Source organism: Salminus brasiliensis, chromosome 23 (assembly GCF_030463535.1).
Source record: "Salminus brasiliensis chromosome 23, fSalBra1.hap2, whole genome shotgun sequence".
NCBI classification, from domain to species: Eukaryota; Metazoa; Chordata; class Actinopteri; order Characiformes; family Bryconidae; genus Salminus; species Salminus brasiliensis.
In genome coordinates this window covers 8,974,065-8,986,625 of record NC_132900.1, presented here as the reverse complement: position 1 = coordinate 8,986,625, position 12,561 = coordinate 8,974,065, and the positions used below count along the sequence as shown (strand labels likewise).

General features: G+C 45.8%; 1 protein-coding gene across 1 annotated transcript in view; it reads right to left on the bottom strand.

Annotated features, from left to right (window-relative positions):
* LOC140546158 (CUGBP Elav-like family member 5) overlaps positions 1 to 12,561 on the bottom strand; it is a 195,165-nt gene that overhangs the window by 37,268 nt on the left and 145,336 nt on the right. Inside the window, exons 4-5 of the mRNA XM_072669342.1 lie at positions 9,648 to 9,776; positions 4,515 to 4,594 (exon numbers count right to left, since the gene is read on the bottom strand). Of these exons, the coding sequence (XP_072525443.1) occupies positions 4,515 to 4,594; positions 9,648 to 9,776 (209 nt within the window). The remainder of the gene's footprint in view (positions 1 to 4,514; positions 4,595 to 9,647; positions 9,777 to 12,561) is intronic.

Below are 12,561 nucleotides of genomic sequence, written 5' to 3'. Positions count from 1 at the left end.
GTTAAGCACCTCATATTAAAATAAAGAGCTGCGACGTTGCATTTCAGGTCCACACTACAGGATAATTGGGCCAACATTTGTGGAAGGTCAGGGTGGTCAATATCAGGGTGGTCTTAAATGATTATCTTCTTAGATGATTCTGTGGTGTGGGGTGTAAATAATCCAATCTTTAGCTGTCCAATGTGCTCACGGCCCGCCTTCAGAGTTGGGGGGTGGGGGTGAGGGGGTGCTGAACGTAAGGCCTATTTTCTGTGGTCTAGCAGCTGATCTCACCGGCTATATTTTTACATCTTGATTCATATGTTTCCAATAGCCTTACATAACAACTCAGCTTCTGCCATTCTTCATCATCCATATGATACCAGTGTATGATACTGTTACTGTATTACTGTATGATATCAGTGTCTAGTACACTACCAAATGTGGTTCTCTCACAAATGAGCAAACACACTCCCTGCTACCCTTACACACACACACACACACTTGCTCATTAAGAAGCTTCTAATGATTTAGTGCAACACATGACATTTGGTGTGGTGGCAAAGGTGCCACAGAAATCAATCAGCTGTAAAGGCCAAAATACTCTCAACTAATGATTACGGAGCAGGGGGATGGGCGGAAAAGAGGAAGAGGAGAGGTAAAAGAGTAAAAGATGAGAAAAGAGGAGAAGAGAGAAGAAGAAAGGAGAAGAGAATAAAGGAGAAGAGAAAAGATGAGAATAAAGGAGCAGAAAGGAGAGGAGAAGAGAGGAGAAAGGAGAAGAGAAAAGAGGGGAAGAGAGGGGAAAGGAGAATAGAAAAGAGGGGAAGAGAGGAGAAAGGAGAAGAGAAAAGAGGAGAAGAGAGGGGAAAGGAGAAGAGAAAAGAGGAGAAGAGAAAAGAGAAGAGAGGGGAAAGGAGAAGGGAAAAGAGGAGAAGAGAAAAGAGGGGAAGAGAGGAGAAAGGAGAAGAGAAAAGAGGAGAAGAGAGGAGAAAGGAGAAGAGAAGAGAGGAGAAAGGAGAAGAGAAAAGAGGAGAAGAGAAAAGAGAAGAGAGGGGAAAGGAGAAGAGAGGGGAAAGGAGAAGAGAAAAGAGGGGAAGAGAGGAGAAAGGAGAAGAGAAAAGAGGGGAAGAGAGGAGAAAGGAGAAGAGAAAAGAGGAGAAGAGAAGAGAGGAGAAAGGAGAAGAGAAAAGAGGGGAAGAGAAAAGAGAAGAGAGGGGAAAGGAGAAGAGAAAAGAGGAGAAGAGAAAAGAGAAGAGAGGGGAAAGGAGAAGAGAGGGGAAAGGAGAAGAGAAAAGAGGGGAAGAGAGGGGAAAGGAGAAGAGAAAAGAGGAGAAGAGAGGGGAAAGGAGAAGAGCACAGAAGAGATGATGTGAAAGTGCAGAGTGGCCTTTTTCTTTCAACAGTTTTTACAAAACACCTTGCCTGAGTTTTTGCTGTGCTGTCCAATGTGCTGACGAGTCTGAGCTTTAGAGGAACACCCAGTAACATTCAGCATGACTGACTGAATACTGGGACCAAACAGCACAACAGCCTTATCATAATGACATTATACTGCCTTTCATTTGTCATTAGGTCCATTATCATAATTGGGTTGAGTATCCTCTGAGACTCCTCTCTCTAAGTGATCCAGCAGGGCCAGTGTCTCATATTTCTGATTAATAACCACTGTAACCATAATAACCAGTGAACAGACTCCCAGTCTGAGCCAGTAGGAGCTGATCTGAAAAACCATCTGTAAAAACATCTGTACAGGTCATATACCCTGACTGTACTTTGACACCACACACACACAACTGCACATATTGACACTATACACTATAAGCAGCTTCCAGAATAGGAGAAAGTGTGTGTGTGTGTGTGTGTGTGTGTGTGTGTGTGTGTGTTGACAATAAACTGAATTGAGCTGTACATGAAGAATCTCCTCAGAGTGGATGTTCTGCATCTCTGTAAAGGTTAAAACAGCTAAAAAAGGTTGCAAGTTGGCTCGTTATCTCTCTCTCTCTCTCTCTCTCTCTCTCTCTCTCTCTCTCTCTCTCTCTCTCTCTCTCTCTCTCTCTCTCTCACACACACACACACACACACACACACACACACACACACACACACACTTTCTCCTATTCTGGAAGCTGCTTCAATATGTAAATGTCCTTAATTAGACGCGGTGTGTGAGAGCAATGCCAATATGCTTTTTTTGGCCCCCAGTGTGAGTATGTGTGAGTGTGTGCGTGAGTGTGTGTGTTGTAATATTTTTTTTATTCCTTATGGCCTTGTAAGTCTCATTTGAGTGTGATTGCTTTCAGGGTCGGGGTAATATCTAAATACGCTCAAGGTTGAGTGATCAGACACACACACACACACACACACGGCATCACACAAACGCCAACATAAACAAACTAACAGTCCATTTTAATGGCATTTTAAATCAGTTACTCCTAGATGCTGGGCCATGGGTGGTATAGATGTGTGTGTATATGTGTATAAGTATGTGTTAGTAGTATTAGCTCACATACTAAGCTAATAGCATTCATAAGCACTGTCTTGCAGACCTAGGGCCCTATTTTTTAGATTTGCAGGCTGATTAAGGGCGTCAGTGTGTCTTTGCTATCGTAACGGGCGTGGGGTGGGTGTGGGGTGGTTGTAGGATGGGTGTGGGGTGGGTGTGTTTTGGGTGTAACGTGCAGTAAGCCAATCAGCACCACTCGCCGTTCCCTTTTAAGAGACAGGTGGGGTCTGACTAGCGGATTGCTATTTCAATGGGGTAAAGCGAGGGTGTACGGGCACACGCCTGTGTTGACAATTCACTGCCAAGATAGCAACGAACGTCTGGATGTTGACGTCTGCCTAGGCTGTTTTCAGTCAGGAGAGCTCTGGTGTTTTCCGTGGCCAAGACAGCAATATGACAGAAATTGGAAGCCATGGAAGTAGACTGTTGGTGGGGCGTAAGATAGCAATTAGCATTGTGACATGCCTCACACAGAGTGTAAGATAGGGCCCATAATATGTTAAAGGAGCAGCTTAACCGAACATGCTAACACAGCTAGCATGCTACCACTGATTGCCTTATCCATGGTCCGATCACAGTGCAATCTGTCTTAATAAAGTTTGGAATAGAATGTTAAAAATATCGAATCTAGTTGGATGAATTTAGGTTGGAGTGCTGTAGTGAGTGAATGGCTAGAGTTCTTCTTAGATGTTACTGATGTGTGACAGGTAACGATATCAGGCTGAGCTCAGCGGAAACTATTGGATCTAATATTGGCAGGAAATCTTTCTCTTGCTCTCTATTTGTCTCTTCTTCCCTCTCTTTCTCTTTCTCTCTCTCTCTGACTCTCTCTCCTGTGGCTCCCCTCTTTCTCTGTTTATTTATCTAGTTGTTCTCTCCCTCTCGCACCCCTCACTCTCTCTCCTTCTCTCTCTCCTTCTCTTACTCTCTCACCCGTCACTCCCTCTGCTTCTCTCCTCTCTCACACCCGTCACTCCATTTGCTTCTCTCTCTCCTTCTCTTTCTCCCTCACCCGTCACTCCCTCTGCTTCTCTCTCTCACTCTCCCGTCACTCCCTCTGCTTCTCTCTCTCTCTCTCACCCGTCATTCCCTGTTTCTCTCCCTCTCCTTCTCTCTCCCATCGCTCCCTCTGCTTCTCTCTCTCTCTCTCTCTCTCCCGTTGCTCCCTCTGCTTCTCTCTCTCTCTCACTCTCCCGTCGCTCCCTCTGCTTCTCTCTCTCTCCCGTTGCTCCCTCTGCTTCTCTCTCTCTCTCACTCTCCCGTCGCTCCCTCTGCTTCTCTCTCTCTCCCGTTGCTCCCTCTGCTTCTCTCTCTTTCTCACTCTTCCTTCGCTCCCTCTGCTTCTCTCTCTCTCCCGTTGCTCCCTCTGCTTCTCTCTCTTTCTCACTCTTCCTTCGCTCCCTCTGCTTCTCTCTCTCTCTCCCTCTCCCGTCGCTCCCTCTGCTTCTCTCTCTCTCACTCTCCCGTCGCTCCCTCTGCTTCTCTCTCTCTCCCGTTGCTCCCTCTGCTTCTCTCTCTCTCACTCTTCCTTCGCTCCCTCTGCTTCTCTCTCTCTCACTCTCCCGTCACTCCCTCTGCTTCTCTCTCTCTCACTCTCCTGTCACTCCCACTGCTTCTCTCTCTCTCTCCCTCTGCTTCTCTCTCTTTTTCTCTCTTTTCTGTCTTTATTATTTCATCCTCTCCTTCAGTCTCTTTCTCCCTCTTAGACGAATAATTCTTCTGCTCTATGCGGAGAGGAGGAGAGATAAAGAGGAGTATTTCTCTAGAGCTGAGAGCGAGGGACCCAGGAGAGGAGAAGAGAGGAGAGAAAGAGAGAGAGAGAGACCCAGAACAGCGCAGCACTTTAGAGGACTCATTTGCACTTAGATTGCCGCTGATGCGGCAGCAGCCGCACATGTGATAGCTTTTATCAACATGAAATGATGTACAGTGTGTGTTGTGTGTGTGTGTGTGTGTGTGTGTGTGTGTGTGTGTCTGTGTGTGTCTGTGTGTGTCTGTGTGTGTATGTGTGTGGTAAAGGTATACTCACAGGCATGGTCTGGCTCCCGTGTAGGCCGCTGATTGCTGACTGAGCCTCGGTGTGTGTGGAGAACTTAACAAAGGCACAGCCTACAGGACACACACACACACACACACACACACACACACAGGAAGAAGAAAGAAGAGTAAGAAGTAATGTAGAGCAGTACAGTGGGTCAGCAAGAGAACACAGTCGAGTCTCAGGTGAGTACTACACCTGAGACCACCACTAGTTGGAATAGAAATAGGACTCTCTGGAGCAGATAAACATGAGCCTATTGGCACCATGCCTAATGCCAGGTGTGGGCTAGAGGGGTATAAAGTCCCCCAGCATTGAGCTGTCGAACAGACCAAATGCAGTCCTTTTTGCCATTCATTAACATCTGCTTTGTGACCCATTTCCCACACCTCCAACCAGACACTCACTGCACTGTACCACCTCAATCTATCAGTCCCGTCACACACCCCACAGGTATTAATAGCACGATCATCCTTGTGCAGCGCCATCTGCAGCACAATCTCCAAAATGTCAACTTAGCAACTTTACAGGAAGAGGGAAAAAAACTGACCTGACCACCTGGCTGGCAGTTGAACGCCCTGATTTCTAACTGTTCTAAGATATTCATAAAACCCTTCTCAGACTCATCTGCAGTTACAACCTTCTTTCTGGAGGCCTCAGAAAGCACTCTGGATTGGGCCTTGGTGATCTTCACCACTCACTTCAACAGTCCTGATTCTAATTGTAGGTATTTAAGTAGTAATAAATGTGGGGGAGTTTTAATCTTACAAGAAAACTGCATTTCTGATAATTACATTTTGTAACTGATTATAAAAGAAATTTCTTCAGTTGTGTGTGTTTAGTTATATTACCTCCATCTCTTAATATTGTTTAAATGAAGATTGAGTGTCCATATAATTAAATATGTTCATAAGTTAAAGCTGGGTGTCCTCATTTTTTCCTATGACTGTATGTGTTCATGTTAAAAACAACCCAACCCAGTGCTTCACCCCAACTTCTCAGAGCTCTCAAACTACAGTCGTATGTTAAAAGCGTGGGCCGACCGTTGTCAGCGTTGTTCGATTTCTGACTTCAATTCGTGTTAATAGGCTGAAACAGGTAAGCAACATTTACATTTACATTTAAGACATTTAGCAGACGCTCTTATTCAGAGCGACTTACAAAAGTGCTTTGCTATTTACTCAAGAAAAACCTCAGCTAGTTTGAATAGGCTAAAAGTTCAAAGATACCTCTGCTATTCGCCCAAGTATTCTCAGAAGAGGTGGTCTGTGTTTAAAGACAGTGAGCGACTCCCAGTTCGGACACCCAGGGGAAGCTCGTTCCACCACTTTGGTGCAGGACAGAAAAAAGCCTGGACGCTTGTCTTCCGTGGATTTTGAGGGATGGCGGGTCGAGCCGAGCCTTAGTTAAAAGTGTGACTCGGCTTTTGACCATTGTCATCAAGTACGGAGGGGCTGGTCTGTTCTTGGCTTTGTAGGCCAGCGTCGGGGTTTTGAATCTGATGCGGGCAGCAGCTACAGGAAGCCAGTGAAGAGAACACAGCAGTGGAGTGACATGGCTGAATTTAGGAACGTTGAAGACGACCTGTGCCGCTGCATTCTGGATAAGTTGCAGGGGACTGATGGTGTGTAAAGGGAGACCAGCCAGAAGAGAGTTGCAGTAGTCAAGTCTTGAAGTGACAAGAGACTAAACGAGCACCTGGGCAACTCTCTAGAGAGGAAGGGTCGAATTAAGCAAGTAAGAAACAGCTTTCGGTGAATGTGGAGTAAACACAGATGTTGAAACACGGTCAATGGAGCAGGCCTGCTGTCTCCTCCCAGAAATCCACTTGCTAGGATAGGCCTCACTTACTACTTACTGAGACAAATAACACAACACAGCAGTTCCACAGACACACCGTATGCACAGTTAATCCAGGGCTGTGGAGTGCTCCTCTGATACCACACTTCAACTCACTTCACAAATGAAGACCCTACATGTGTCCTGAAGCATGTTCTGAACATGGAGGAGTGCTGACGCTAAGGCAGAAGGAAGTGTAAAGATGGTGGCTGTATGAAATGTTGATGATTCTCTGGGGAGTGGAGAAGACCCGGCACTCCACACTCTCTCACATGCAATCACATCCTTCACACACACACACACACACTCACTCTGCCTGACCTCTCTGACATGGCTGTCCGCTTCCTGACAGTAGCGTTTTGGCGTGTGTGTGTGTGGACATGCAGACTGCATTTACCTCAGCAAAGTTGAATTATGAGAGTTCGGTACATGAAACTGACAAACTGTGAACCTGGAACACTGCTGTTCCTCCTTCAAAAGAAAATTCAGCAGAACCAAAAGCTGGAGCTGGAAAACTGGCCAATTCCAAAACCCCAAACCTGTTAAGTAACAGTCTTGACTTCTTATATTTACAGTGTATTTTAAGAGCCAGTTGTGCTCTCCCAGACTCTGGCTGCTGATGGCAAAGCTGCATGGCTCAGGCTTTAAACTCGCGACTCCCGGGCCAAAGTGGTAGCGCATTAGACCGCTGAGCCACTCAGAGAGCCCAATTACCTTATTTTTTAAGCTTGAAAAACATGTAGGCTATATCAATACACTAAACTGAAATTTTCTCCATTCCCCTCCAAGAATCTTTAAAAGAATCAGGGAAACATCTATTGAACAAGGTAAAGGTTGTTGGTATCAGAGACTCTGTGATTTCCTTTTTTTTTTAAGCCTTTACACATAAATAACCTGCAGTCTCCTGGTAATAAAGCCAACACTTAGACAGCTGTGCCACTCGGATGCCATATTGAAATATTCCAGTGCACGTTTTCAACATTCAAATGTGCAGTTTTTGTCACTGAATTTGACGAATACTGCAGTTTCTAGTTTGTGTGTGTGTGTGAGTGAAAGGATGCACATGCATGTGTGGGTGTGTGAGTTAATGGACACAGCTATCCATGGAATGGTGAATAATTCCTGTTTGGAGTGAGTTCTGGGCCGGAATGGGATTTGTCAGGTGATATTGGCGTCCTGCCGCGTTGAGGCTGCACACACGTGCACACGGAATGGATTCTGCCACGTTGGTGTCAGGCCTTTCCGTCAGGCACCTCCGGCCCGGAACATCGGCTTGACATGTCCGTCGCGTGCGTGCGTGTGTGTCTGTGTGTGTGTGTACGTACTTGTCTCAGTGTGTGTACGTGTCTGAGCAAGCATCGTACTGAAAGAGAACATCTATCTAAGCATGTGTGCTCGGTGTGTTAGAGTGCCCAAGCGCACGTGTGTGTGTGTGCGCATGTTGTTGTAGACGGATTGATGGAGTGAAATTGAACGAGTAAATGACGGCCCTGTTGGAGTCTGTCCAGATGCGGCTCTGCTTAGAGGAGGAGATTGTTTTCGGAGGGGGGAAAGGCTCAAGGGTAGCTGGAGTGCTTCACTTCATCTATGAAATCCTCAAGCATGCCAAACTTCTGTGCTTGCCTTTTGCCTCTGCTTACTGCAGAAGTGCAAACACACTCTCATTTAGAGTGTGTGCTGATGATGAGGATGTGGGCTGGCAAATGACAAATAGTGAAAGAGGTGGTGGACTGAACTTCCTCAGAGCTGTCAGAATAAAAAAAAAACTCTGCTCTCTTTCAAGGGCACTTAACTGAGGTCTAATCTTGCACTCATTAAGACTTCTGGTTGCACTACAGTGCTCTACACTATGATGCTGCCACCCTCATGCTTCACAGCTGGAATGCTGTTTTTGAGTTAAAAGCTGCATCCTTTACCTCTACACATAGCTCTGGTAATTATGGCATAGCAGTTCAGTTGTTTCATCTGACCAGAGATCACTCCTTCCCGCTTTTGGAAACCAGGACAAATCCTAAATCCTTAAATTCTATACTGGAATACATCAGTATTAAAGCTCTAAACACAGAATTTGACCATTTTCGTCAGTTTTATGTGGCATTTGTTGGCATTCATGCTAAAATTGCACAGGTTTAGGCTCCAAGTGACTACCACTATGTCCCGGGGGGCCCCAAGATTGAGTCTTGAGCCATTCCCTTTTGCCATCAGCGGCCGGAGTCCGAGAGAGCACAACTGGCAGAGTTCTTGCCGGGTGGGTAGATGGTGCACTCTCCCCACATCACTCTAAAAGCAGTGTTCGCTGGCACAGGCGATTGCCAACTGGTGGGGCAAAGCTGGGTTTTTGATGCTTTCCTCAGATCATGTCCGGCGGCTGCCCAGCGATGCCTCGTTAGCGGCAGTTCGTAAAGACGCGGTGGCTGGCTTTGCATGTATAGGAGGAGACAGGAGAAGTCCTTACCCTCCTAGTGTCCTAGTAAAATTAATTGCTTGTGGACAGCCAAGTTAGAAGACTTTATTGAGCTCTAACCTTGCACTTTTAATTAAAGGCTTGTGATTGCACTAAAATGCCCTATAACATGATGCTGCCCCCCTACGCTTCAAAGCTGGAAAGGTGGTCTTTGGATTAAGAGCCTCACCCTTTTTCCTCCATACTGATTATTATGGCCAAGTGTAGCAGCTATACTGCCTTTAGACCCTGGAACCCAGAAAAGCCATAAACCCCTCTGTACTGGACCACATTCATATTAAAGCCCCAAACTCAAGATTTAACCATTACACCAGTTTTATGTTGTATCTGTTGGCATTTATGTTAAGACCGAACATGATGCTGCCACCCCCACGCTTCACAGCTGGAAAGGTGGTCTTTAGATTAGGAGCCTCACCCTTTTTCCTCCAGGAAAGGAAATAGGAAATGTTTACATTTTTGATTCATCTGACCACAAAACTTTACTTACTGAGTGCACACGCTATGGAAACATTTTTTTTTTGCTGTTTTTCATTCAGACATAATTCGAAACTGGCAATTATTTTTTATATTGTTCCATGTTCAAAAATGTCTTGGAATAAAAGCTTCTTCCATTGACTTCCATTGACAATTAAGAGTTTTTTTTCCATCTACCGCAAAGTTGGAGTCTGGAAATGTGGAATTTCTCTTTCTGGACAGCGACGAATGATATGCTTATTATTAAGCGATCAATCCCATCAGCTCGCACGGGGCTGGTTGGCTGAAAGGCTGAAATCTGGCAACCCTATCCATTAAACAGAAGAGCAAGAGGGGTTGATTCTCACCTTTGCTGTTTCCGTCAGGACCCCTTAATACAGTACACTCTTCAATGACTCCATAGGGCTCGAAAAGGCGGTACACGTCCTCCTCCGTCTGCTGCTTGTTCAGCATGCCAACAAACAGCTTCCTGTCCTCTGAAAAACAACACGAAACAGCGTGTGATTTCTGCCACTCCGTCTCGCCATCTCTTCCCAGTTCCTGTTTTTATAACGTCTTAAAAACTAAACTCGCTACTCGTATTAGCATGCCTTCAACCACAGTCACAACTTCGCATACTCGGAGCTCTCATTCTTCCGTAGCTCTCTCCGGTAAGGTAGCATGTTTGCAGACTCATCCAGTGGCTTGATCAGGGGCTACTACAGTGCAAGGCAGTGTGATAGGGTCAGCCAGAGACTCATCAGTATATTTCTTTACCCCGTATCCCTGCTCTGACTGGGTAAAGCTCTCTACAAGTGGGCCATACTTGTACTGACCAGTCACCAGTAGCTATGGAAACGCACTACTTGTGAGCAGGTCGATAGCAATTTTATTTTTATCCAGTTTTCTACCAAACATTGCCAATTTCCACCCACTGTCCATGTTTATACCTGGGAGATAGAAAGCTTCAACATGCTTTCTCCAGTACGGGTGTAGCCTCCCACTGGTGCTTATGCAACACCACAGGACGGGTCAGCAGTGCTAACTGGACAATTATGTGCAGCAAGTACGAAGTAAAAAAAAGTACTGACATTTAAACATACAGTTGTCTTTGTTTGATGATGTGGCAACTGACACTAACCTAGCAATTTATTAGGAACACCTGTACACCTACTCATTCATGCAGTTATCCAATCAGCCAAGTGCATAAACCATGTAGATACAAGCCAACAGCTTCAGATGATGCTCACATCCCAGTGCTTTTGAGCGTGCCGTGATTGTTGATGGCACATGAGCTGGTTGGAGTAGTCCTAGAACTGCTGATCCCCTGAGATTTTCAGCACAAAAGTTACTAAGAATGGTTTAATAACGAAAACAGTCCGGACAGATCTCCGGATGGAAACACCTTCTTGATGAGAGAGGTCAATAGAGATTGGCCAGAGAGTGGTAACTCAGATAGCCATTCTATAAAAGTGTGGTGAGCAGAAAAGCTTCCCAGCATGCACAAATTTGGTGGGCTACAACAGCAGAAGACCACATCAGGTTAAACTTCTGTCAGCCAAGAACAGAAAGCTGAGGCTGCATTGGACACAACCTCACAACACTAGACAGTTGAAGGCTGGAGAAACGTAGCCTGATCTGATAAATCTCGATTTCTCGAGGCACACAGGTAGGTCAGATCAGAATTTGGAACCAATATCATGAACCCATGGACCAACTATGATGGCTAGTTAACCGGATCAGAACATCTCCAAAACATCAGACTGGTGGGATTTTTCTGGTATGCAGCGCTCAGTAACAATCAAAAGTGGTCCAAAAAGGCCCCATGGAGGCCCCAAATCCTATCTTACAGTTTTTAAAGGATGCTGCTGGTTACATCTTAACTCCAGATACCACAGGACACCTTCAAAGGTCTTGTGGAGTCCGTGCCTCAAATGATCAGATCTGTTGTGGCGGCTAATGCTCAGTATTAGGCAGGTGGTGCTAATGTCGTGGCTGATCGTTGGCTCCATGGCTAAACGTTGCTCTCAGTAGACAGGAAGGGAGGGCCTAAGCCTTTCTTCCAAGCCATTGTACTTCTGGTCATGGATGGTTATGGCATCACTGGGAATTTTAACTCTGGTCCCAGCGATAGGACACAAGCCCCTGAGCCGCTTGAGAGCCGTAACAGGGTTTTCTGACTTATAGCTTCACTGCCTGGCCAGAACCACAGTCGCCTGGAAGCATCCAAAAAGCGAAAAACGGGAAGACTGGGTGGTGTCGAACTGCCCAGACTGGGGGCTCGGAGAGACGGGGAGAGAGAGACAGAGAGAGAGAGAGAGAGAGAGTTCTGGTCTTGGCACAGGCTGCCTGCCAAATCAATCATGGCTGACCCAGTATAGCAGTTACACACAGACACATTCAAAACACATTCTGCTCACAAACTGTGTGTGTGTGTGTGTGTGTGTGTGTGTGTGGGAAGACAGCGAGAGAGAGAGAGAGAGAGAGAGAGAGAAAGAGAAAGAAAGAAAGAAAGGGCGAGATTTGGTATACTTGCCAGTGCATCTTTGAATAATCCCCATTATTCCCCTTTCATGTGCACGGAATTTGTCATGGACTGTCTGTGTGTATGTGTGTATGTGTGTGTATGTGTGTGCGAGCGAACTCACTGTGAGAAACAGTGCTGGCATCTCATCAGTGAGGACATGCTGATCGTTGTGTGTGTGTGAGCAGCTGAGTTTTCAGTGCACTTATTGTGGATGATTATTATTGGGGAGCAGGAGATGAAAGCAGCAGGCCAGCTTGCAAGCTGTGAGTGTGTGTGTGAGAGAGAGGGAGAGAATGTGCGAGAGTGTGTGTGTGTCTATATGCCGGTATTTCGGTGGTTTATGTCATATTAGTTGAGCTTTCCTCTAGATTTTACATTTCCTAAATTTAGTTGTCATTGACCTATTAGTAAGTATCCATGACCTGGCGAAGATTTCCACTTCTGGAAAACTGGATTCCGGCTCAGTTTGGTGGAATTCCTGCTTAAGCACATCTATATGACCTTACCAGTGTACTATAGTTTAGTAGGTGTGTTCGAGCTTTAGATACATTTTGGCTTTAAGTCAGCATCATAACTATGCCGCCAGGATTGTCCAGTTTTCATGATATACGGACCAATAGAAATGCTCCAAAATGACTTGGAATTAAATCTTTCCATTGACTTCCAATGAAAGCTAAGAAGGTTTTTCCCAAACCTTTCCCAAGCTACAAGCTACTCCGTGACCGCAACAATGTGTGGGAGGAGACTGTAGAGTG